This window comes from Salmo salar, chromosome ssa04 (genome assembly GCF_905237065.1).
Source record: "Salmo salar chromosome ssa04, Ssal_v3.1, whole genome shotgun sequence".
Lineage (NCBI taxonomy): Eukaryota > Metazoa > Chordata > Actinopteri > Salmoniformes > Salmonidae > Salmo > Salmo salar.
Window position 1 is genome coordinate 74544350 of NC_059445.1, and position 27752 is coordinate 74572101.

Consider the following 27752-nt stretch of genomic DNA (forward strand, 5'->3'; position numbering starts at 1 on the left):
GGTTAAAGGTGAGAGAGAAGGTATGTGTAATGGTGGGTTAAAGGTGAGAGAGAAGGTATGTGTAATGGTGGGTCAAAGGTGAGAGAGAAGGTATGTGTAATGGTGGGTCAAAGGTGAGAGAGAAGGTATGTGTAATGGTGGGTCAAAGGTGAGAGAGAAGGTATGTGTAATGGTGGGTCAAAGGTGAGGGAGAAGGTATGTGTAATGGTGGGTTAAAGGTGAGAGAGAAGGTATGTGTAATGGTGGGTTAAAGGTGAGAGAGAAGGTATGTGTAATGGTGGGTCAAAGGTGAGAGAGAAGGTATGTGTAATGGTGGGTTAAAGGTGAGAGAGAAGGTATGTGTAATGGTGGGTTAAAGGTGAGAGAGAAGGTATGTGTAATGGTGGGTTAAAGGTGAGAGAGAAGGTATGTGTAATGGTGGGTCAAAGGTGAGAGAGAAGGTATGTGTAATGGTGGGTTAAAGGTGAGAGAGAAGGTATGTGTAATGGTGGGTTAAAGGTGAGAGAGAAGGTATGTGTAATGGTGGGTTAAAGGTGAGAGAGAAGGTATGTGTAATGGTGGGTTAGAGAAAGCAAGAGTAGGGGTGGGGTTAGGGTTATATAGAGGTATATGCAAATGATGCGGTAGGTGCAGGAGCTAAGGTTAGAACATTTAATATAATAGTGAGTGGGGGGGGGGGTCTGAGGTCCTGCTGTGTCCTGTGTACCCTGCCCTTTAGCACACAACACTACAGGAGAGAGGGGCCCTTAGAACCACAGGAAACCCAACTAACACACACTATAATTAGCAACCCAGGATGATTGGATGGATGGGAGGAGATGACATGTTCCATTGAACTGGAAAAGCAGCGGGAGAGAGGTGGAGAGAGAAAGGGTGAGGAAGGATGAAGGCGGGCAAAAAGAGGGCTACATGGAGCGTGGGGAGGGCTGGGTCAGTCGAGCTGGGGAAAGCCTCTGAAATGGTAACGTCCACACCTTTCCATCCTTCCTCCTTTACAAGCAGGAAAGCCATGGAGCATTGACTGACTTCAAAGTCATACAGTATTGAGAGAACAAAAGGCTAGGAGCATTACTGAAACAGAACAATGGAAGTTCAAAGCTTTGGAAATGTGAGGTTATAAGTATACTACGTCAGCTCAGTTTGTGAATGGTGAAATACCTGGTAGATGTCTGATAGGCTACTGCTCCCCGAGTCGCTGGTGATACTGCATCCGGATTGGCTGGGCGGCACATGGATCCCCTGGCTGTGGGGGTGGTCTGTAAGGTGCATCTTGTTTAGGTCTCCAGGAAGCTGCTCAGACACAGAGGAAGAGAGAAGGACGGCTGTTAATATCACAGGACACACACACACACACACACACACGCACACACACGCACGCGGCACGCAGGTTAACACACACTGTAGACAGACACACACAGAGCGAGAGAGACACAAGCGATCATCAACTAGATTCATCAGAGGGAAGATTTGTTTCATGGTCGGATGGTCGGAACATAATGACTAATCATTTGTAGACTGCAAGAAGCCTAAACAGATATATGTTTGCTAAAAGAATAATTTATAATTTGGTATCTGTATACGATGACGTGGTGTCTCTATTATGTGTGGGAATACTTGGGTACAGATTTCTTCAAATGAAATCACTTGGAGCTGATTTCCTACTGTTTCTCTTTTTAACAGGCTTTTATGTCCAACAATGAAATTCCACACAACAATAAATAAATAAATAAATACAGTGCATTTGGAAAGTATTCACACCCTTTTACTTTCTCCCATATTATGTTATGTTACAGCATTATTCTAAAATGGATTAAATAAATAAAAATCCTCCTCAAACTACACACAATCTCCCATAATGACAAAGCAAAAGGAAATACCTTACGTAAATAAGCATTCAGACTCTTTGCTATGAGACTCGAAGTTGAGCTCAGGTGCATCCTGTTTCCATTGATCATCCTTGATATGTTTCTATAACTTGATTGGAGTCCACCTGTGGTAAATTCCATTGATTGGACATGATTTGGAAAGGCACACACCTGTTTATATAAGGTCCCACAGTTGACGGTGCATGTCAGAGCAAAAACCAAGCCATGAGGTCGAAGGAATTGTCCATAGAGCTCCGAGACAGGATTGTGTCGAGGCAGTTCTGGGCAAGGGTACCAAAACATTTCTGCAGCATTGAAGGTCACTATGAACACAGAGGCCTCCATCATTCTTAATTGGAAGATGTTTGGAACCACCAAGACTCTTCCTAGAGATGGCCGCCCGGCCAAAGTGAGCAATCGGGGGTGAAGGGCCTTGGTCAGGGAGGTGACCAAGAACCCGATGGTCACTTTGAAGGAGCTCCAGAGTTCCTCTGTGGAGATGGTTGTCCTTCTGGAAGATTCTCCCATCTCTGCAGCACTCCGCCAAACATGCTCAATGGGTGACATGTCTGGTAAGTATGCAGGCCATGGAAGAACTGGTACATTTTAAACTTCTAGGAATTGTGTACAGATCCTTATTACATTATCATGCTGAAACATGAGATGGTGGTGGATGAATGGCACGACAATGGACCTCAGGATCTCGTCACGGTATCTCTGTGTATTCAAATTGACATCGATAAAATGTAATTGTGTTCATTGCCTGTAGCTTATGCCTGCCCATACCATAACCCCACTGCCACCATGGGGCACTCTGTTCACAATGTTGACAACAGCAATCCGCTCAGCCACACAACGCCATAAAAGTGGTCTGCAGTTGTGATGCCGGGTGGCCGTACTGCCAAATTCTCTAAAACGACGTTGGAGGTGGCTTATGGTAGAGGAATTAACATGAAATGATTTGGCAACAGTTCTGGTGGACATTACTGCAGTTAGCATGCTTATTGTATGCTTCCTCAGAACTTCAGACCTCTGTGGCATTGTGTTGCGTGACAAAACTGCACATTTTACAGTGGCCTTTTATTGTAACCAGTACAAGGTGCACCTGTGTAATGAACAGCTTTTTGATATGCCACACCTGTTAGGTGGATCGATTATCTTGGCAAAGGACAAAATGCTCACTAACAGGAATGTAAACAAAAATGTGCACAACATTTGAGAGAAACAAGCTTTTTGTGTGTATAGAAAATAAAATAAAAATGTATCTGGCATCAAAACATTGTAGGTCACTGCTTTCATAAAGATACTGAAACAATTTGTCCCTTGGCGAAATGAGATGAGGATCACTGAAGAAAAGCTGTAATTGAAAGAAAAAGGTATCACTTCCGTTGTTCCCTTTCAGGACGCGGGCTTGTTCCCTTTCAGGACGCGGGCTTGTTCCCTTTCAGGACGCGGGCTTGTTCCCTTTCAGGACGCGGGCTTGTTCCCTTTCAGGACGCGGGCTTGTTCCCTTTCAGGACACGGGCTTGTTCTCTAAACCATAAGCTACTACTACACACCAATCAATAACGATCACCTCGCCTATGGTAGATGGACTAAACTTCCAGTCAACCTGGATAATGTTACAACAGCCCAGTGTTTCATTAATCAACCAAGAAAACCATCCCATCAATGAGAGACTCAAGACACAGACCAGGACAATACATCCAAAACAGACAAAGAGCAGCCACCAATGCCCTGCTAACCAATGCCCTGCTAACAACCTAGCCACACACAGTCAATGTGACCAGTTCAGCTTCTATATCATATCGATCAGGTATTCTACCAACTCAGTCCAGAGTTCCCAGGTCTTACCAGCCTGAGGAGGGTGAGGGAGCTGGTCTGGTTGCGTGGACAGTGGGTGAACCTGCATCACACCTCCATGGCCACCTCTGCCAGCCTGGCAGTGCCAGCCAGACAACAAGCCACCCACCCAACGCGGGCGCTGGACCCATCTCTGTGCCACCATGCAATATTAAACAAGTTCAGTCTACACTACATACTGGTGGGGGCTGGGCAGCCCCAGCAACTTACAACCCCTTAACCCATCCCTCCACAGGGGACTGGGGAGAGTCCATCCTCTACACCATACACAAGAGAAAACATAGGCTGGACTAGGAGACAGGAGAGCTGGTTGCAGTCATGAGAATGACCCTGTACACAATAACACCTAGGTGGAGCTGGAGAAATCCAACACTGACAATTAGGTTAGACAAATGGCTGTCTCCTAGATGTGCTGGGCTCCCCACCTCAGTCCTATGTAGAGAGCAAGGTTGAGGCTGGAGGTTTTTTAATTTAACCTTTATTTAACTAGGCAAGTCAGTTAAGAACAAATTCTTATTTACAATGATGGCCTACACTGGCTAAACCCAGACGACGTTGAGCCAAACCCAGATGACGCTGGGTCAAGCGCTGCCCTATGGGACTACAGCCTGGATTCGAACCAGGGTGTATGTAGTAATGCCTCTAGCACTGAGATGCAGTGCCTTAGACCACTGCGCCACTCAGGAGCCCCAGGGTGAAGGTGTGTAGTTAGGGTGGTCAGAGAGTAGCCTAACAGTGAATAATGTAACACTTCTCAGTCAGAAAATCGCAACCAAAACCCCAAGCATTCTCATCTGGACACATCCACTCCTATTCAACTAAAATCCATTTTCCATTACACTGGGGCTGTGAATGCAATCTTCTTCCACTACAGCTCAACTGGCACCAACATGAGGGGTGTAGCCGGCAGCAGTTGATATTGACAACAGCAACCAAAGGTGGCGGTGCCATAACTAAAATGAAAAGTGTTGCAAGTCATACAGCAGCCAGTTAGAACAGACTCTCCCTATCAACGAGCTAAACGGGCCGTTCATTCTGTTTATTCCACAGCCAAGTGGGTCAATATTGATTCCTTTACAATGGGATCAGGTTTCAGACAATGATGAATCTCTGGCCTGCATCCATTTAACAAATCTATCGGATTCCCAGAGGAGAAAACTAATGTATATATCCATTATCATGGCCTCAAAACCCATAACATTTAGGATCTCAATTCTCCAACCACTCTGGTTAAAACTCCCATCATCAAACAACAACGCCGTTATCAACATGGCAATCAGAAACAGTGGTGACACTAGGTCGGATGTTGATGTCACATGGCATGGCAATCAAAGTCTTTCATCCTGGGGATGAAGTCTGATGACATATGAGAGGCTGTGGGAGGACGGGATTGGCTAATGAGGCCGCCGGGGGGACAAACGGGCCAATGAAATCGAAGACCTCGCTAATTGCTGCAGTCTCGCAGCTCTAATTCACACTTCACACCAACTTTTACTTAATGGCACGCCAATGCCTTCCCAACTTCCACTGTCTGTTCTGATCATGAATTAATGATAGCAGTGTGGGGTGATTAAATATGAATGTCTTATTCCTTTGGCTGTATGAATCTCACATCAACAAGGGAACGCAAGGCGAGCCAGGACTGATCATTTAAGTCGTCTCTCTAAAAGTCCAAACTATGACTAGACCTAAATTGGAGTCACATTAAGTCACGACAGAGCATTTCTAATTTATTCACTTATATTATAACCTTATCTTGAAAATGAGATATTTTACTGAACTAATTTCATTTCTGTAGACTGGCTACAGTAATTAACTTATTGTGGCATTGAACCTCCATTCCCCTCGTTCCTGTGAGGCCTGGCTTGCGTCCCAAACAGCACCCTATTACCTTTATAGTAGAGGTCGACCGATTATGATTTTAACGCCGATACCAATACGGGTTATTGGAGGACCAAAAAAAAGCCGATACCGATTAATCGGCTGATTTAAAAAATATATATTTTTTTTGTAATAATGACAATTACAATACTGAATGAACACTTATTTTAACTTAATATAATACATCAATAAAATCAATTTAGCCTCAAATAAATAATGAAAAATGTTCAATTTGGTTTAAATAATGCAAAAACAAAGTGTTGGAGAAGAAAGTAAAAGTGCAATATGTGCCATCTAAGAAAGCTAACGTTTAAGTTCCTTGTTCAGAACATATGAAAGCTGGTGGTTCCTTTTAACATGAGTCTTCAATATTGCCAGCTAAGAAGTTTTAGGTTGTAGTTATTATAGGACTATTTCTATCTATACGATTTGTATTTCATATACCTTTGACTATTGGATGTTCTTATAGGCACTTTAGTATTGCCAGTGTAACAGTATAGCTTCCGTCCCTCTCCTCGCCCCTACCTGGGCTCAAACCAGGAACACATCGACAACAGCCACCCTCGAAGCAGCGTTACCCATGCAGAGCAAGGGGAACAACCATTCCCAAGTTTCAGAGCGAGTGACGTTTGAAACGCTATTAGCACGCACCCACTAACTAGCTAGCCATTTCACATCGGTTACACCAGCTTAATCTTGGGAGTTGACAGGCTTGAAGGCAAAACGCACGAAAGTGTTGTTTGAATGAATGCTTACGAGCCTGCTGGTGCCTACCACCGCTCAGTCAGACTGCTCTATCAAATCATAGACTTAATTATAACATAATAACACACAAACACGAGCCTTAGGTCATTAATATGGTCGAATCCGGAAACTATCACGTTTATTCTTTCAGTGAAATACGGAACCGTTCCGTATTTTATCTAACGGGTGGCATCCATAAGTCTAAATATTCCTGTTACATTGCACAACCTTCAATGTTATGTCATAATTACGTAAAATTCTGGCAAATTAGTTCGCAACGAGCCAGGCGGCCCGAACTGTTGCATATACCCTGACTCTGCGTGCAATGAACAGAAGAAGTGACAATTTCACCTGGTTAATATTGCCTGCTAACCTGGATTTCTTTTAGCTAAATATGCAGGTTTAAAAATATATACTTCTGTGTATTGATTTTAATAAAGGCATTGATGTTTATGGTGCAACGATTGTGCTTTTTTCGCAAATGCGCTTTTGTTAAATCATCCCCCGTTTGGCGAAGCTGGCTGTCTTTGTTAGGAAGAAATAGTATTCACACAGTTCAGAACGACCCAGGCGGCCCAAACTGCTGCATATACCCTGACTCTGTTGCAGAGGTGACACATTTTCCCTAGTTAAAAGAAATTCATGTTAGCAGGCAATATTAACTAAATATGCAGGTTTAAAAATATATACTTGTATTGATTTTAATAAAGACATTGATGTTTATGGTTAGGTACAAGTTGGAGCAACGACAGACCTTTTTCACAAATGCGCACCGCATCGATTATATGCAACGCAGGACAGGCTAGATAAACTAGTAATATCATCAACCATGTGTAGTTAACTAGTGATTATGATTGATTGATTGTTTTTTATAAGATAAGTTTAATGCTAGCTAGCAACTTACCTTGGCTTCTTACTGCATTCGCGTAACAGGCGGGCTCCTTGTGGAGTGCAATGTAAAGCAGGTGGTTAGAGCGTTGGACTAGTTAACCATAAGGTTGCAAGATTGAATCCTCAAGCTGACAAGGTACAAATCTGTCGTTCTGCCCCTGAACAAGGCAGTTAACCCACTGTTCCTAGGCCGTCATTAACTGACTTGCCTAGTTAAAAAAATAAAAAATAATAATAATTATTTGGCAAATCGGTGGCCAAAAATACAAATTACAGATTGTTATGAAAACTTGAAATCGGCCCTAATTAATCGGCCATTCCGATTAATCGGTCGACCTCTACTTTATAGTGCACTATAAAGGGAATAGGCGGCCATTTGGGACGCAACGTTTGGAATAAAGCTGTAAGCAGATGTTTAGGTGTGATGCTAGTAATGACCCTGGTTCACAAAGACAGGCCACCAATCCAGAATAGGCCAGTTCTAGACGCAGCAGCACTAATGCACCGGTACAGGATCCCAGCAGGGGCTCCATCATTAAAACATAGTGGAGCTTCCCAATTATGCCTTAACTGCTTCAGAGCTGAGCTCGCCACAGCAAGGGAGGGCTAGTGGTAGCCCATTTATAGATACTAGACGTATGGCATATTCAACATGCATAGATCCAAGCCATTTCTATTCCATCTTTCATTGGAGGCAAATCATTGTATCATGTATGACAGGAGAGAAGCAATCCTCACATCTCAAAGTGAAATAAACCAGACAGAGAGGTCTTATCACAGAGTAGAGCAGTCCTCCCAAACAGAGACACGTGAGCCTGGAGGTGGGCTGGGCTGCTCGGGGTGAAGAAGGAAGTACTTCTGATGATAACACTGTAGAGGATGTCAGTCACTGGAGCCATCCATCTAAACTATTCACATCTCCATTTCCATGTTCTATGTATCAATATCCCAACTCAAATCAGTTGCGTTAGATTAGAGTGTCTAGCTGTGGATCTCAGTGTTCTGCTAGTAAGTGAGGGGAGATTGACCGACCGAGTCACACACGATGCACGGCGTTGTAAATAACAGGCTGGGAAGAGTGCTGCAGGTTATTGATATATAGTCGATTACTCCACTAGCTTGTCAGCTTTCCTCCCCTTCTTTTCCTGAGATCCAAACAGCCAATGCAATTATGTTAACAGCAATAAAATGAGCGTTACTCCTGGCTGCCAACTCCCTACCAGGCCAACTTTCCCTATCAGGCCCTTTATCTACTTCCCCAGAGTCAGATGAACTAGTGTATACCACTTTTGGCATCAAACACAAGGAAACAGTGTGTGATACGTTTGATACCATTCCACCTATTCCACTCCAGCCGTTACCATGAGCCCATCCTCCCCAATTAAGGTGCCACCGACCTCCTGTGGCGTGCAGTTTGAAGGAAGTGGCTAACTAGGGCTAGCGCAATTGCTAACTAGCTTTAGTATAATGACAGTCTACGGTATCTGCTAGCATGCTAGCAGATACCAACAGACTTCCAGTCATTGCGCTAATGCTAGTTAGCATTGGCTTGCAAAACTACCTCTAACTTCCTTCATACTGGACACAGACATACAAATGGTATTCTTGAGTTCATAACATTGAACCTGGTTGGTTAGCTACCTGCAGATTCATGCAGGGTAGTAACGTCATGCGTTGGGATTATGGTTCATTGTTTACCTAGTTAGCTACGTCTTACCAAAAGACTCCACTATGCAAGTAACCATTTCGGGTGCATTCGTAAATGCAGTCTGGCCATCTAGTTCGATTAGAGTAGAGGTCGGCCGATTATGATTTTCCAGCGCCGATACCGATTATTGGAGGACCAAAAAAGTCCGCTACCGATTAATCGGACGATTTTTAACATGTTTTTGTAATAATGACAATTACAACAATACTGAATGAACACTTATTTTAACTTAATATAATACATCAATAAAATCAATTTAGCCTCAAATAAATAATGAAACATGTTCAATTTGGTTTAAATAATGCAAAAACAAAGTGTTGGAGAAGAAAGTAAAAGTGCAATATGTGCCATGTAAAAAAGCTAACGTTTAAGTTTCTTGCTCAGAACATGAGAACATGAAAGCTGGTGGTTCCTTTTAACATGAGTCTTCAATATTCCCAGGTAAGATGTTTTAGGTTGTAGTTATTATAGGACTATTTCTCTCTATACGATTTGTATTTCATATACCTTTGACTGTTGGATGTTCTTATAGGCACTTTAGTATTGCCAGTGTAGCAATATAGCTTCCGTCCCTCTCCTCGCTCCTACCTGGGCTCGAACCAGGAACACATCGACAACAGCCACCCTCGAAGCAGCGTTACCCATGTAGAGGAAGGGAAAAAACTACTCCAAGTCTCAGAGCGAGTGACGTTTGAAACGCTATTAGCGCGCACCCGGCCAACTAGCTAGCCATTTCATATCGGTTACACCAGGCTAATCTTGGGAGTTGACAGGCTTGAAGTCATAAACAGCACAATGCATTGCGAAGGGCTGCTAGCAAAACGCACAAAAGTGCTATATTGAATGAATGCTTACGAGCCTGCTGGTGCCTACCCATCGCTCAGTCAGACTGCTCTATCAAATCATAGACTTAATTATAACATAATAACACACAGAAACACGAGCCTTAGGTCAAATCCGGAAACGTTCATCTCGAAAACAAAACGTTATTCCTGTTACATTGCACAACCTTCAGTGTTATGTCATAATTACGTAATATTCTGGCAAATTAGTTCGCAACGAGCCAGGCGGCCCAAACTGTTGCATATACCCTGACTGCGTGCAATGAACGCAAAATGACACAATTTCACCTGGTTAATATTGCCTGCTAACCTGGATTCCTTTTAGCTAAATATGCAGGTTTAAAAATATATACTTCTGTGTATTAATTTTAAGAAAGGCATTGATGTTTATGGTTATGTACAGTCGTGCAACGATTGTGCTTTTTTCTCAAATGCACTTTTGTTAAATCATCCCCGTTTGGCGAAATTGGCTGTCTTTGTTAGGAAGAAATAGTCTTCACAGTTCGCAACGAGCCAGGCGGCCCAAACTGCTGCATATACCCTGACTCTGTTTGCAAGAGAAGTGACACAATTTCCCTAGTTAAAAGAAATTCATGTTAGCAGGCAATATTAACTAAATATGCAGGTTTAAAAATATATACTTGTATATTGATTTTAAGAAAGACATTGATGTTTATGGTTGGAGCAACGTGTACCTAAGCGATTATATGCAACGCAGGACAGGCTAGATAAACTAGTAATATCAACCATGTGTAGTTAACTAGTGATTATGATTGATTGTTTTTTATAAGATAAGTTTAATGCTAGCTAGCAACTTACCTTAGTTTCTTACTGCATTCGCGTAACCTCGTGGAGTGCAATGTAAAGCAGGTGGTTAGAGCGTTGGACTAGTTAACCGTAAGGTTTCAAGATTGAATCCCTGAGCTGACAAGGTAAAAATCTGTCGTTCTGCCCCTGAACAAGGCAGTTAACCCACCGTTCCTAGGCCGTCATTGAAAATAAGAATGTGTTCTTAACTGACTTGCCTAGTTAAATAAAAGGTCAAAAAAAATATGAAAATAAAATATAAAAAATGAAATAAGAAAAACATAAAATAAAAAATAAAAATAAAAAAAATCGGCCAAATCGGCGTCCAAAAATACAGATTTCCAATTCTTATGAAAACTTGAAATCGGCCCTAATTAATTGGCCATTCCGATTAATCGGTCAACCTCTATTACAGAGCACTCTCGTCTGTGTGCCAGAGAGCGCAGAATAACTGTTGAATTTACAAACGCTCAACACCCGTTGAATATGACCGGTGTCAGTAAACTCACTCGTCAGCCAGAGCGCCCAGTGTGCGCTCTGAACGCGAAACGCTCTGAATTTACGGACGGATAATCTGCCAGCACAGTTGCAGTCACTAACGCTCTGGATAATGTAACAGCCTAAGTAATGTTCAGTGAGCTGTTCTCTCTCACTTAGCTGTCTGGAAGTAGCTAGCAAGTTAGCTTGGGTGCTGTTAGTACATTCGGATCAACCCTTAAAGAGATGGGTGGGGCTAAAGCTTAAGAGGGTGTGAACGGGTGTAGACAAAGACAGGCTCTCCAGTAGTAGTACCAAACCATTCAAAGACTATTTTCTCAAAAGTGAGTTAACAAGTTTATCAACTTTCAAAGCATAATTACTTTCCCATTGTTCCTCAACTGTAGTGCATTACATACCATTTTATCCAATAATATATATATTTTGCTACATAAGACCGATTTGAGCCGGTCGGTCACATGACTGGGGAAGTAGATAAAGAGCTTCTGTCAAAATCCCAAAGTATCCCTTTAATGGCACTGGAGACAGAAGCACTGGAGGTGGACTAAACACCGAGCTGAATCTCAAACACTGGGTCCTGTACTGGGACTGGCGACACCAGTCATTATACATTCTATTTGAGTAGCGGAGGTGTCCTTTAGCTAAGTCTTGATTGTTCTAATTAGCACAGGCGTATTATGGATCAATAACTTCTGAGTTCTACTGGATGACACAAATGAGTACACACAGAGATGGTTGTAGAAATGAATTTCCAGACAAACAAATCATGAGTAAATGTATGGAATGCAGGAAGAGACTTAAATAGCCTATAGAAGGTGGCATGCTCCCTAAATTAGAACATCTGTACACTATGTCTGAGTAAGTAATGATGCCAACATAACATATCACATCACATTAGACAGGGTCATGGCATGGACTTCAATGGCCTGCAGATGGCAGCACTACCAAACAGGCATGGCAATACTCAACAACTCAAGAACCAATCAATGTGCCAACCACTGGGCAAATAGCCTCATTGTTAATGCAATTTAGTTCATGTCATAACCTCAATTTAAAAAAAAACCCACCAACACACTGAGAAAGATCACCATCTTCAGTATATCAGCCAGTTACACAACTGTTAAAAAGCCAACAAGTTGAGAAACAAGAATACACTCAGTGTAGTTCTCCTTTGACGTCAGAGTCAATCCATTCCATCTTGATTTAGAGAATGCTCTCTTCCACTCACGGATCAAACAAAACGGCGCCAAATGAGTGTAGCCAGAGGCCAGCACATAAAACTCACTAGGGAAGGGCAGTATGCAGATTTTCATACTGCTCCTATACCCTACAGGGGTACACGGTATTATCGGCAGTGTATTTGTTTTTTGACACACAAAACAAAAATGTAGGCAACCGGGATCTTAATCCAGCAGGGGATTGAACGTCTCTGCTGTAACGAAGAAGCTTGACCTTGCAAACTAGCCACTTCGCTAGTATGTTAACAAACCAATGCCTGGTTGGAGCCCTGAGCTGGAAAGCATTTCATTTAGCCCAACTTAGTTATAAGCCAGGCCGGGGCACCCATCCCCCCCAAGCTTTAGGGAGCCCCAAAAACCCCCCAAATAAATAAAGATATAAATAAAACGCACACAAAACAATTATTTCAAAATACCTCTATATACGATACACCGCCCAAGCCTAGCGCACACTCCGAGAAGCACTAGCGCGCACACACACACAAATTAGCCCAGTGGTAGGCTTAATGGTGTTAGAGGTACAGGGGACCGAGAGCCAATGGAAGCACTGCATTGCTCTCACACAAACTGTGTGTGAACCAGCCTGCCCTGAGATGATCCCAACCTCCACTCACTAACACTCCCTGACCTCTTCCCTCTCTCCCAAAACACCTTCTGCACTCACACACAAGAGCAGTACTGTGAAGCAAAGTCTACATTAAGATACAGTCCAGGGAGTGGAGGAGACATGGGGCAAGCGATGGAGGGAGAATATTATCTTTACAGAACCCCCACCTCTGAAGTAAAATGCATGGGGCTCTTGCAGATGAGATTGCAGGAAATGGAGAGATGTAAATTCATTTAAGTTGGATTTGAAGATGACAAGTACAAAGGTGAGGCGGGGGGATCGAGAGAGAGAGAGAGAGAGAGAGAGAGAGCGTGCACGAGAGAGCGAACGAGCGACACACACACAGGGAGAAGAGAAAAGGCTGCCGGGTGAAGACCCTCATCTTCCTCCACCTCATACATAATGATGACAGTCAAAGGGCTTGGTAGTTACTCTCTATGGTTTTATGCCAACGCACAAATCAGAGCCAGCAGCATAAGCATGATGCCACACCAAATAACTAATAGTGAAAGTTGAGTGTGTCACAATTCATTTCACTGCTCCTTGTTGAGGCGGCATCTAGCCTAGCACATGTCACATATCAGACTGTCATTCTGGCCCCAAAAAAGGAGATTGGATGACAATGTTTCAGTTAGACTATTTTAGCGATGACGTTCCTGGTCCTAAAGAGATTCCAAAGAGTTGAATCACCACCCTTCCTGTGTTGTAACAGAATGTAAACTGAGGAGGAATGGCTGTCATTACTCCACTAGGTAGTGACAGTATTGTGACAGCCAGGATGTTGAGTGGTGGCATGGTGCTGACTCTGGTCCCGCCAGCTAGCTGTGACTTTTGCTCCAGACAGAGGATGTAGTCAGTCAGAGTGGCAGCCAGGACAGAAAAACAGGCACGACAACAGTCTACTGCTGACGCTGTCTGTATCTCTTTCTCAGGGAGGCATGACGATAGTGACTAATAGTGTAAGGAGCCATCCATGTTTAATCATCCTGCCATGGCCATCCTAAATCACCCAATTCTAATTAGTGGGAGCCACTTCTTTGTGGGTGTGTACAGGTTTAAAACTATTACATCAATCACTCATTTAATTTACCCTCTCTGCTAGTTGGTGTGAGAAAATTACAGCAGGTCAAAACTCTAAAGCCCTCTTAAGGAATGGTTATTTCTGTATCAGAGGAATGGGTCCACGTCTCCGCCAGGGAGGTTTGATGTGTATGTCTGGGACATTAATATTTATAGGGGGGCTTGACAGACCTGTAGCAGACTACCTCCCTCTCCCCTGGCATGTGTCCCATACTCAAACAGCACTGAGACAGAGAAACAGAGGGAAAAGAGAGAAAATGGGCCCCAGCCTGCCTCACTGTGCTGTGCTAGGTGCTGTTAGAAACAGGAAGGTGTGAGGGAGGAGAAGGTGGTCCTGTCAGGGCTTTCAGTGAAGACGGCCATGGTCAATGCTACCCGGCTGAAGGACACCGACCACCAAATACAGAGAGGGTTAGCTCCAGCTCCCCCCCTTCCACCCTCCTCCTGCCCCCTTCTCCTCACAGATGCTTCCTGCCCTCCTACCCTGCTCCACCCCCCACCATGTACAACAACAGGCCAGGGAGAGCCCACCGGACTGAAACAGGGGCTGCAGTCAGCCAGCCACACCCTTTGGTTCTCCTGTGTTATTGCTGGTTCTGGACCGTGTTATCTACAGTTGGCAACGTCCTCTGGCTCCTCCAGATGGTGGAAAACATTGGGGCAAAGGGAGTACTGTCTGACAGCTTAGTGTGGAGTCCAAACTAACAGTGTTGATGGACATAGCCTTACAGTTGGTTTAACTGACACCAGGCTGTAAGCGGTGGTTGGTTTAGCTGGGTGTTATTGGTGTAACTGACACCAGGCTGTAAGCAGCGGTTGGTTTAACTGGGTGTTAATGGTGTAACTGACACCAGGCTGTAAGCAGCGGTTGGTTTAACTGGGTGTTATTGGTTTAACTGACACCAGGCTGTAAGCAGCGGTTGGTTTAACTGACACCAGGCTGTAAGCAGCGGTTGGTTTAACTGGGTGTTAATGGTGTAACTGACACCAGGCTGTAAGCAGCGGTTGGTTTAACTGGGTGTTAATGGTGTAACTGACACCAGGCTGTAAGCAGCGGTTGGTTTAACTGGGTGTTAATGGTGTAACTGACACTAGGCTGTAAGCAGCGGTTGGTTTAACTGGGTGTTAGTGGTGTAACTGGGTGTTAATGGTGTAACTGACACCAGGCTGTAAGCGGTGGTTGGTTTAACTGGGTGTTAATGGTTTAACTGGGTGTTAATGGTGTAACTGGGTGTTAATGGTGTAACTGGGTGTTAATGGTGTAACTGACACCAGGCTGTAAGCGGTGGTTGGTTTAACTGGGTGTTAATGGTTTAACTGGGTGTTAATGGTGTAACTGACACCAGGCTGTAAGCAGCGGTTGGTTTAACTGGGTGTTAATGGTGTAACTGGGTGTTAATGGTGTAACTGGGTGTTAATGGTGTAACTGACACCAGGCTGTAAGCGGTGGTTGGGTGTACAGGCTCATACAGGCTTAACCGCCAGGATCAGTGAACTACTATGTGACACTCTGCAGGAACAAGCAGATACTGTATTTATCTTGCTCCTTTGCACCCCAGTATCTCTACTTGCACATTCATCTTCTGCACATCAATCACTCCAGTGTTTAATTGTTATATTGTAATTTCTTCGCCAACATGGCCTATTTATTGCCTTACCTCCTTTATCTTACCTCATTTGCACACACTGTAACCTTTTCTATTGTATTATTGACTGTATGTTTGTTTGTTTATTCCATGTGTAACTATGTGTTGTATGGGTCGAATTGCTTTATTCTTGGCCAGGTCGCAGTTGTAAATGAGAATTTGTTCTCAACTAGCCTACCTGGTTAAATAAAGATAAAATAAAAAATTAAAGATAGCTAAAGAGATGCCTCAAACTCAATCTGCCTGGAAGGACAGGCACACTGCCATCCCTGCTTGTATATATAAATGCCCTTGAAAAAAGCAGCCTATGTATACCCAGTGGCGGAAAAATCATCAGCACTAAGATGATGGAAACAGCTGGAATGGGTGATGCTACCCTGGATTAAAAATAATCAGCACTAAAATGATTGAACCAGCTGGAATGGGTGATGCTACCCTGGATTAAAAATCATCAGCACTAAGATGATTGAACCAGCTGGAATGGGTGATTCTACCCTGGATTAAAAATCATCAGCACTAAGATAATGGAAACAGCTGGAATGGGTGATTCTACCCTGGAATAAAAATCATCAGCACTAAGATAATGGAAACAGCTGGAATGGGTGATTCTTCCCTGGATTAAAAATCATCAGCACTAAGATAATGGAAACAGCTGGAATGGGTGATTCTACCCTGGCAGAAAAATAATCAGCACTAAGATAATGGAAACAGCTGGAATGGGTGATGCTACCCTGGATGAAAAATCATCAGCACTAAGATGATTGAACCAGCTGGAATGGGTGATGCTACCCTGGATTAAAAATCATCAGCACTAAGATGATTGAACCAGCTGGAATGGGTGATTCTACCCTGGATTAAAAATCATCAGCACTAAGATAATGGAAACAGCTGGAATGGGTGATTCTACCCTGGCAGAAAAATAATCAGCACTAAGATAATGGAAACAGCTGGAATGGGTGATGCTACCCTGGATGAAAAATCATCAGCACTAAGATAATGGAAACAGCTGGAATGGGTGATGCTACCCTGGCAGAAAAATAATCAGCACTAAGATAATGGAAACAGCTGGAATGGGTGATTCTACCCTGGCTGAAAAATCATCAGCACTAAGATAATGGAAACAGCTGGAATGGGTGATGCTACCCTGGCTGAAAAGTAATCAGCACTAAGATAATGGAAACAGCTGGAATGGGTGATGCTACCCTGGGTGAAAAGTAATCAGCACTAAGATAATGGAAACAGCTGGAATGGGTGATCCTACCCTGGCTGAAAAGTCATCAGCTCCTGGGGAGGGGCCACATCACTGACATTAGAGCTGTGGGACTGGAGAGGGGGCTGTGTGTGTTTTTCAGGGGGATGGCTAGTAATGGGGTCATCTGCAGTAAGCATGTCTGTGGGGCTCCACCATGAGTAGACATTTGGTCCCATAATGGCAGCAGCAGCCCTAGCAGCACAATAAACACAATGAGCACAATGAAGAGTTTGACCAGGGCTATTTCCCAAAATGCATTCCCTACCTAGTGCACCACTTTTGATCAAAATAAGTGCATTATATAGGGAACAGGGTGCCATTTGGGACACAACCAGATCAGAGTACTCAACAATGCTCCTCATCACATGTAATGGACAGTAATTACACAGACCAACGATATGGCTAGTGTTTTTCTCATGCTACTAGCTATCGGTTTCAAAAGATAAAAACATAAATAAAGCTGAGCTGGATATGGCTTTAATATTGTAGTGTAGTGCAGTATCAGGTAAGAGCTTCTGCATGGTAATGGTGACAAGGCTAGAGACGATACATGGTTCTCACAACATTATGTAAGGCTAGAGAGTAACATACAAAGTCAACATCTAGCAGTAAGAGAAATACGCTCTTTTCTCTGCAAACGGTTTCTGCAACAGCACATTCAATGAAAGAAGTGCTGCATCTTTCCAACACATTTTGTTAATGCTACTAAACTCAAATCATGGCACTTGTAATGCCAACAAAGAACAACACAGGAAACATACAAATATTACAATGTAATACAATGCATCATTCAGGGTAGGGTTTTTGCTTGCTTGCAACATCTCAATATTCTCCCGACCACAGCCGATAGAGCTGGTCTGGGCTGGCAGAGAGCTTTCAGTGTCCAGGGAGGTCTATGGTGTGATCTGGACAGGAAGACCAGACGATAAGTATCAATATGCATTCGGCCCCCAGCTCATCCCTCATGGTAAATTACCATTCAGAAAAACAACAAAAGCCTAATTCTATGGATACGTACCAAATGGCACCTTATTCCCTAAATAGTGAAGTGCTCTACTATATAGCGAATAGGGTGCCATTTGTGAAATTCCCTTTGTCTCTATGCTGTGTGTATGTTGTGGGTTTGAAAAGGCTTGGGACAGAGGGAAGTCAGTAGACAGGTAGGCAGCTAGGCCAGTAGACAGGTAGGCAGCTAGGCCAGTAGACAGGTAGGCAGCTAGGCCAGTAGACAGGTAGGCAGCTAGGCCAGTAGACAGGTAGGCAGCTAGGCCAGTAGACAGGTAGGCAGCTAGGCCAGTAGACATGTAGGGAGCTAGGCCAGTAGGCAGCTAGGCCAGTAGACAGGTAGGGAGCTAGGCCAGTAGACAGGTAGGCACCTAGCCCAGTAGACAGGTAGGCAGCTAGGCCAGTAGGCAGCTAGGCCAGTACACAGGTAGGCAGCTAGGCCAGTAGACAGGTAGGCAGCTAGGCCAGTAGACAGGTAGGCAGCTAGGCCAGTAGACAGGTAGGCACCTAGCCCAGTAGACAGGTAGGCAGCTAGGCCAGTAGACAGGTAGGCACCTAGCCCTAGCCCAGTAGACAGGTAGGCAGCTAGGCCAGTAGACAGGTAGGCAGCTAGGCCAGTAGACAGGTAGGCAGCTAGGCCAGTAGACAGGTAGGCAGCTAGGCCAGTAGACAGGTAGGCAGCTAGGCCAGTAGACAGGTAGGCAGCTAGGCCAGTAGACAGGTAGGCAGCTAGGCCAGTAGACAGGTAGGCAGCTAGGCCAGTAGGCAGCTAGGCCAGTAGGCAGCTAGGCCAGTAGGCAGCTAGGCCAGTAGGCAGCTAGGCCAGTAGGCAGCTAGGCCAGTAGACAGGTAGGCACCTAGCCCAGTAGACAGGTAGGCACCTAGCCCAGTAGACAGGTAGGCAGCTAGGCCAGTAGGCAGCTAGGCCAGTAGACAGGTAGGCAGCTAGGCCAGTAGACAGGTAGGCACCTAGCCCAGTAGACAGGTAGGCAGCTAGGCCAGTAGGCAGCTAGGCCAGTAGACAGGTAGGCAGCTAGGCCAGTAGACAGGTAGGGAGCTAGGCGAGTAGCCAGCTAGCCCAGTAGACAGGTAGGCACCTAGCCCAGTAGACAGGTAGGCAGCTAGGCCAGTAGACAGGTAGGCAGCTAGGCCAGTAGGTCGGTCGATAGGAGGGAGCTAGGTCGGTCGGGAGCTAGGTCGGTCGATAGGCAGACAGGGAGCAAGGTCGGTAGATAGGCAGACAGGGAGCAAGGTCATTAGGTCGGCAGATAGATAGGCAGCCAGCCAGGTCGGCAGGTAGGCAGCCAGATCGGTAGGGAGCTCGGTCTGTAGATCGGTAGGGAGCTAGGTCTGTAGATCGGTAGGGAGCTAGATTGGTAGGTAGGGGCTAGGTCAGTAGGTAGGTAGGTAGGGAGCTAGGTCAATAGGCATCTAGATTGGTAGGTAGGGAGCTAGGTCAGTAGGTAGGGAGCTAGGTCAGTAGGTAGGTAGGTAGGGAGCTAGGTCAGTAGGTAGGGAGCTAGGTCAGTAGGTAGGTCGGTAGGTAGGGAGCTAGGTCGGTAGAAGGTCGGTAGGTAGGGAGCTAGGTCGGTAGGTAGGTAGGTAGGGAGCTAGGTCAGTAGATAGGTAGGTAGGTAGGGAGCTAGGTCAGTAGGTAGACAGGTAGGGAGCTAGGTCAGTAGGTATGTAGACAGGTAGGGAGCTAGGTCAGTAGGTAGGTAGACAGGTAGGGTGCTAGGTCAGTAGGTAGGTAGACAGGTAGGGAGCTAGGTCAGTAGGTAGGTAGACAGGTAGGGAGCTAGGTCAGTAGGTAGGTAGACAGGTAGGGAGCTAGGTCAGTAGGTAGGTAGACAGGTAGGGAGCTAGGTCAGTAGGTAGGTAGACAGGTAGGGAGCTAGGTCAGTAGGTAGGTAGACAGGTAGGGAGCTAGGTCAGTAGGTAGGGAGCTAGGTCGGTAGGTAGGGAGCTAGGTCGGTAGGTAGGTAGACAGGTAGGGAGCTAGGTCGGTAGGTAGGTAGACAGGTAGGGAGCTAGGTCGGTAGGTAGGTAGACAGGTAGGGAGCTAGGTCGGTAGGTAGGTAGACAGGTAGGGAGCTAGGTCGGTAGGTAGGTAGACAGGTAGGGAGCTAGGTCGGTAGGTAGGTAGACAGGTAGGGAGCTAGGTCAGTAGGTAGGTAGACAGGTAGGGAGCTAGGTCAGTAGGTAGGTAGACAGGTAGGGAGCTAGGTCAGTAGACAGGTAGGGAGCTAGGTCGGTAGACAGGTAGGGAGCTAGGTCGGTAGACAGGTAGGGAGCTAGGTCGGTAGACAGGTAGGGAGCTAGGTCGGTAGACAGGTAGGGAGCTAGGCCGGTAGACAGGTAGGGAGCTAGGCCGGTAGACAGGTAGGGAGCTAGGCCGGTAGACAGGTAGGGAGCTAGGCCGGTAGACAGGTAGGGAGCTAGGCCGGTAGACAGGTAGGGAGCTAGGCCGGTAGACAGGTAGGGAGCTAGGCCGGTAGACAGGTAGGGAGCTAGGCCGGTAGACAGGTAGGGAGCTAGGCCGGTAGACAGGTAGGGAGCTAGGCCGGTAGACAGGTAGGGAGCTAGGCCGGTAGACAGGTAGGGAGCTAGGCCGGTAGACAGGTAGGGAGCTAGGCCGGTAGACAGGTAGGGAGCTAGGCCGGTAGACAGGTAGGGAGCTAGGCCGGTAGACAGGTAGGGAGCTAGGCCGGTAGACAGGTAGGGAGCTAGGCCGGTAGGTAGGTAGGGAGCAGGGGTGTGAACGTTTAAACAAAATTGGGACCCTTAACGTTAAGAAAAATCCCTGGCTTTCAAACACAGATTCAACCACAAAGACTAGCGAGGCAGAAAGACGAGCAAGGTTTTCTGATGATGCCTAGCAAAGAAAGGCACCTAGATGTGTAACATTTTTAAAAAGCAGACATTGAATATCGTTATGACTATGTTGAAATTATTAATTACACTTTGGATGGTGTATCAATACACCCAGTCACTACAAAGATACAGGCGTCCTTCCTAACTCAGTTGCTGGAGAGGAAGGAAAACACTCATGATTTCACCATGAGGTCAATGGTGACTCTAAAACAGTTATAGAGTTTAATGGCTGTGATAAGAGAAAACTGAGGATGGATCGACAACACTGTAGTTACTCCACAATACTAACCTTATTGACAGTGAAAAGAGGCCTGTACAGAATAAAAACATTTCAAAACATGCATCATATTTGCAACAGGGCACTAAAGTAATACTGCAAGAAATGTGGCAAAGCAATTCCCTTTTTGTCCTGAATACAAAGTGTTATGTTTGGGGCAAATCCAATCCAACACATTACTGAGTACCACTCTCCACATGTTCAAGCATAGTGGTGGCTGCATCATGTTATGGGTACGCTGGTAATTTTTAAGGACTGGGGAGTTTTTCAGGTAAAAAAAAAACGAAACTGAATGGAGCCAAGCACAGGCTAAACCCTAGACGAAAACCTGGTTCAGTTTGCTTTCCACTAGGGTTGAATATTAAAAACAGGAGTGTAGTTCAAAGGCATACTAAAAAACGGGAGTGTAATTCAAAAGCATATAAAAAAAAACAGGAGTGTAATTCAAAAGCATCTAAATCTGTCTAGATTTTATGGATAATTCATGCCTGATGCGACCTGAGCCTCATGAGCCATACATTACATACAGTTTATAAGCTCTACATTAAAATACAATTTGAGCCCAAGCACAAACACCCAAATTGTGCCATTATCCAATACATATGAGATATAGGCTAGTGCACATTACGTACGACATAAAAACATTAAAGCCCATAGATGTAGCTAGCTATATGTTCTCTTGGGTAAATAAATGAAACTGGCTAATCTTTTTGAGTGTTAACTGTATTACTGTACTGTATTAGATGGACTGGAATGACGCACCTCCAAATTATGATACAAAGTTGGGAGAGAACATGCAATTCTGGTGCAGCACATGCGACCTTCAAAGTTACAAGCAAAGGCTAGCAAATTAGATTTGAATTGTGAAATATAATATGGCCTATTTGTCCAGTTGTCCTTATCCTAACGACATGCTTGCATAATATAGAACCAGAATTAGATACACACAGCTTTCACTTATCTTCACGAAGATTGAATGGTTATGGGTCTGAATAAACAACTGATCTAGCTTACCGCCATAGCGTGTTCGCTCTTGTTTCAAACTATCCGTGACTTCTATTGGCTGCTGTATTCAAAATGTATATACATTTTTTTTTTTTTAAGAGCTTGCATACCCTCTTAGAAAGGTCTATTGGTATAAGAAATGCACAAAAAAAAAAATGTCCAGCAAGCTATTCTAGTCTATCTTTTCTTGTATGGGACTCCAAGAGCTAAGGAGCATTTATTATGGAGAGGCCAGTGGAGCACAGGTGTGTGCGTATTGCACAAGAGACAAATGCTCTAAATTAGAAACTTATTATGTACAACCCGTCATTCATTAACTAACTATGAGGCTAATACTGCATTGTATGTATTACCTGTAGGCTAGGACATGTGTGGACAGCACCAGTCAAAAGTTTGGACACACCTACTCATTCAAGGGTTTTTCTCTATTTTTACTATTTTCTACATTGTGGACTAATAGTCAAGACATCAACATTATGAAATAACACATATGGAATCATGCAGTAATCAAAAAAAGTGTTCATCAAAACAAAATATATTTTATGTTTGAGATTCATCAAAGTAGCCACCCTTTGCCTTGATGTTAGCTTTGCACCCTCTTGGCATTCTCTCAACCAGCTTCATGAGGTAGTCACCTGGAATGCATTTCATTTAACAGGTGTGCCTTGTTAAAAGTTCATTTGTGGAATTTCTTTCCTTCTTAATGTGTTTGAGCCAATCAGTTGTATTGTGAGATGAAGGCCTGATTCACCTATGAACAGTTGATGTTGAGATTTGTCTGTTACTTGAACTCTGTGAAGCATTTATTTGGGTTGCAATCTTATGTGTAGTTAACTCTAATGAACTTATCGACTGCATTAGAGGTAACTCTGGGTCTTCCTTTCCTGTGGTGGTCCTCAAGAGAGCCAGTTTCGTCATAGCGCTTGGTGGTTTTTCCGACTGCACTTGAAGAAAAGTTCTTGAAATGTCCCGCATTGACTGACCTTCATGTCTTAAAGTAATGATGGACTGTCGTTTCTTTTTGCATATTTGAGCTGTTCTTGCCATAGTATGGAGTTGGTATTTTACCATCTTCTGTATAGCAACCCAAATTGCTGCAAAGAAACCACTACAAAAGGACACCAATAAGAAGAGCCTTACTTGGGCCAAAAAACACAAGCAACAGACATTAGACAAGTGGAAATCTGTCCTTTGGTCAGATGAGTCCAAATTTGAGATTTTTGGTTCCAACCGCTGTGTCTTTGTGAGACACAGAGTAGGTGAACGGATGATCTCCGCATGTGTAGTTCCCACCGTGAAGCATGGAGGAGGAGGTGTGATGGTGCTTTCCTGGTAACACGGTTGGTTATTTATTTGGAATTCAAGGCACACTTAACTAGCATGGCTACCACAGCATTCTGCAGCAATATGCAATCCCATCTGTTTTGCACTTAGTGGGAATATCTTTTGTTTTTCAACAGGACAATGACCAAACACACCTCCAGGCTGTGTAAGGGCTATTTGACCAAGAAGGAGAGTGATGGAGTGTTGCATTAGATGACCTGGCCTCCACAATCAACCGACCTCAAGCCAATTGAGATGATTTGGGATGAGTTGGACCGCAGAGTGAAGGAAAAGCAGCCAACCAGTGCTCAGCATATGTGGGAACTGTTGGAAAAGCATTCCAGGCGAAGCTGGTTGAGAAAATGCCAAGAGTGTGCAAAAGCAAGGCAAAGGGTGGCTACTTTGAACAATCTCAAATAGAAAATATATTTTGATTTGTAACCACTTTTTTGGTTACTACATAATTCCTTATGCGTTATATCATAGTTTTGATGTCGTCACTCTTATTCTACAATGTAGAAATAAAGAAAAACACTTGAATCAGTATGTGTGTCCAAACTTTTGACTGGTACTGTTTAATCTTGAACAGGATTATCTATTTTAGATGGAATTGAGAAGGACTGCGAGAGAGTGCTCACACGTGCACTGATTTAATGCAACAATATTCGAGTGATAGGCTATTTTAAAACTCTGCATCTGAATTAAAACAAAAATAAAAAAAACGTTTTTTAAAAAGGTGACCCCCCAAAAGTCAGATGAAGACATAAATTAGACGCGCACTTGGTCCTTATATTACTGTAGCATAGGCTATGCTGCAGCAAATAGAGGACCTACGTGTCACAAGAACAAATGTTACCATGAGATAGATGATAGGTCTACATGCATTGTGAACTGCGCTCCATACTGAAATTAGCTGCATGTCACCACCCTGAGCGTTGATGATTGATCAAGCAGAAAGCATAGAGATGGCCTTAGAGAAGCCAGATTGAGAAATTGCATAATATTTCACGTCATGCTGTTCATATGAATAATTTATTATAATTTACCAGATCCTCGCATTTATTTATCCTGTGAAAAGGGAGTGGTTTTGGGCAGTAAATCTCGGTAACCGTGTTCCCGCCTTTCAACCCTACTTTCCACCAGACACTGGGAGATTAATTCCCTTTGCAGCACGACAATAACCTAAAACACAAGGCCAAATCTACACTGGAGTTGCTTACTAAGAAGACAGTGGATGTTCCTGAGTGACCTACAAATTACAGTTTTGACTTAGTGCATTTAGTATTCAGACCCTTTCCCTCTTCCTACATTATGTTACGTTACAGCCTTATTCTAAAATGTTTCGTTTTTTTTATTCCACTTATTCCACGTAACAACAAAATGTGGAATAAGTCAAGGGGTGTGTATTCTTTCTGAAGGCACTGTAGGTAGGGAGGTAGGTCAGTAGAAAGGTAGTAGGTTTGGGCGATATACCGGGGTATTTCGAAATACACAGACGGTATGATTTCAATACCGTTTCGTTGGCTGCGGGGGTGCGTGCTACGCCACTGCATATAACTTAAGCATAATTCTAAGAAATCTAAGACGTGTCAAATAAATTATATCCAGCTATGCATTTGGTTTGCTAATTTGTTAGCTAAGTGGCTAGATGTCAAGATCAAGCTTCTTGGTTACAGCAGAGACATTCAATCCCCTCCTGGACCAGGATCCCAGTTACCAAAATAGTTTTGTGCGTTATTCGTGAGTGAGTTTTTAGAAATACTGCCCCTTGTGTGCACATCCAGTAATACCAAATGACAAGAACAAAAATGTGAATGTAATCAAATGTGTGAATTAGGCCCATCGCAGCTTCACAATGAACTGCAATGTTATCTAAAATGATGAATTAGAGCCCCATTACTGTTACCAAGCTAGTATTTAACAATCTTCCAAGGCCAACGCATCACAGCAGCAAAGATATTTATTGATTTCACACATGTTGATTGCCAATATTTCCCCCCCCTCATCTTTTCCTACTTAGTACACATTCAAATAATACTTTGGCTATGATCAAATGCTTCAAATCTGACTCCCTCAGTCCTGATGATAAAAGATCCATGGATGAGAAGCTCCATATCTAGTGAGAGCTAGAGGCTGGGCTGAGAGACAGTTACCCCACCAGCAGAGCCTGTCGACTGGACACCCTCCCCCTGCCTGACTGCCCTGCCCCTGGATCCATTTCACTGCAGCTTTTTCTCCCCTCCGCCTCCATTACTATTCAAAGGTCATCAATCCACACTGATTATGCCAAAGTTCTGCAACCCCATTGATTGCTGAGGTAACAAGACTAAGCACCCTGCACTTGAGCAGGGAAGCACTCTCCCGAGGGAAGGAAAGACAGCGGCCAGCGAGCTAATAAAAATCAACACAGCAGAACAGAACAAGGCAACAAGCCTTAAAGTTAGCAAACCCTTGGCACCTGTCCTGATCCCAGACCAGAGCAGCCAACAGGCGAGAACGGATGGATTCTAAAAACTCTAATGTGCTCTGGGTTCCATTAAGAACCCTGTCTGGAAGTACACTTACACAGACAAATTTACATTCCAAATGACACCCTATTCCCTATATAGTGTACTACCAATGACTCTGGTCTCTCTCTCAGGCCCATCTAAAGAAACTAAAGCCAGAGCCAGTCAGAACCAGGAAGTCACAGAGACACAGAGGGAGGAGACCGGCTCCAGGGAGGTTCATAGGGTTCCAGACAGGGAGAGTAGTGGCCCATATTTAGAATTCTGTCATCTGTTGCCAAGCTCCCGTTCCAGAGTGAATCAGAGTCGCCCCCTTGTTAATCTTATTCCAAAGTGTTTGAATATTCATTAAGGCATGGTTCTCAACATCAATATTCAACACCAACTCATGAGTTGTTCAGCAGCCAATAGTCCTGAAGTCCAGCTCTGTCCACAAACATAACTGATGAGAAGGATTTCAGTAGATTAATACTGGCAGTGAACTTCTTGTTAAGATGAAAAGGCAGAACATAAACATTCCAAGCCATATAACTGTACATCAAAAGAGATGGGAGTAAATAGTCTGGACGGCCAACAAGTGAGCGTCAGAAACGCTCTCTTCAAAAAGTAGACACGAATGAATAGCATTAGCTCTGCACAACACAAGTTATGATGACAATGCTATTTCCGTCCATACTGTAGCTTCAGTCAGTCTGGTACTTGAGCTGATGGGCTTCAAGGGAAACCTCATTAACATTTCAGAGGTCTGCTCATCTCATCCCCGACGGGCGGCATACAATTCTCACTAGACCCGTCTTCAAACAGGCTGCTTCTCGTCTCATGGTGCTCTCATACAGAGGATTATACACAGGACTACACAGGGCTTAACTATGGATGAAGAGGTCTTGTCTCCTATCATAGAAGTGTCTTAGCAGGGCAATTTGTTTTTAATTTAACATTTATTCAACTAGGCAAGTCAGTTAAGAACAAATGCTTATTTTCAATGACAGCCTAGGAACAGCCTAGGAACTGCCTTGTTCAGGGGCAGAACGACAGATTTTTACCTTGTCAGCTCGGGGATTCCATCTAACAACCTTTCGGTTACTGGCCCAACGCTCAAACCGCAGGTAGCCTAGTGCAGCCTTTCCATTTCCTATCCTCTCTCTTATCAACAAAGCAATGGATAAGATCACAAATACTTTATTAGTCCATATGAGATTTGTCTTCTGCATTTTCCCAACCCCTCTGATATACACACACATATACACACACATCTATACACACAGTAGTGCGATGGTATGCGCTTGTTAACATCAACAGCTCTTGACATCACTGCACTCAGAACTTGACGCGCATAGACCGAAATGAAACGTTACGGGCTAGATCAGGGCTGTCCAACCTGTTCCTAAAGATCTACCCTCCTGTAGATTTTCACTCCAACCCTGTTCCTGGAGAGCTACCCTCCTGTAGGTTTACACTCCAACCCTGTAAAATCTACAGGAAGGTAGCTCTCCAGGAACCGGGTTGGAGTGAAAACTTACAGGAAGGTAGCTCTCCAGGAACCGGGTTGGAGTGAAAACCTACAGGAAGGTAGCTCTCCAGGAACAGGGTTGGAGTGAAAACCTACAGGAAGGTAGCTCTCCAGGAACAGGGTTGGAGTGAAAACCTACAGGAATGTAGCTCTCCAGGAACAGGGTTGGAGTGAAGACCTACAGGAAGGTAGCTCTCCAGGAAGGTAGCTCTCCAGGAACAGGGTTGGAATGAAAATCTACAGGAAGGTAGCTCTCCAGGAAGGTAGCTCTCCAGGAACAGGGTTGGAGTAAAAATCTACAGGAAGGTAGCTCTCCAGGAACAGGGTTG

General features: G+C 44.3%; 1 protein-coding gene across 10 annotated transcripts in view; it reads right to left on the reverse strand.

Annotated features, from left to right (window-relative positions):
- Positions 1-27752, reverse strand: part of LOC106603825 (rap guanine nucleotide exchange factor 6) — a 197170-nt gene that overhangs the window by 63540 nt on the left and 105878 nt on the right. For all 10 annotated transcript variants that reach the window (XM_045717340.1, XM_014198000.2, XM_045717338.1 and 7 more), the window contains one exon: positions 1159-1290. In XM_045717340.1, coding sequence (XP_045573296.1) covers positions 1159-1290 — 132 coding nt within the window. The remainder of the gene's footprint in view (positions 1-1158; positions 1291-27752) is intronic.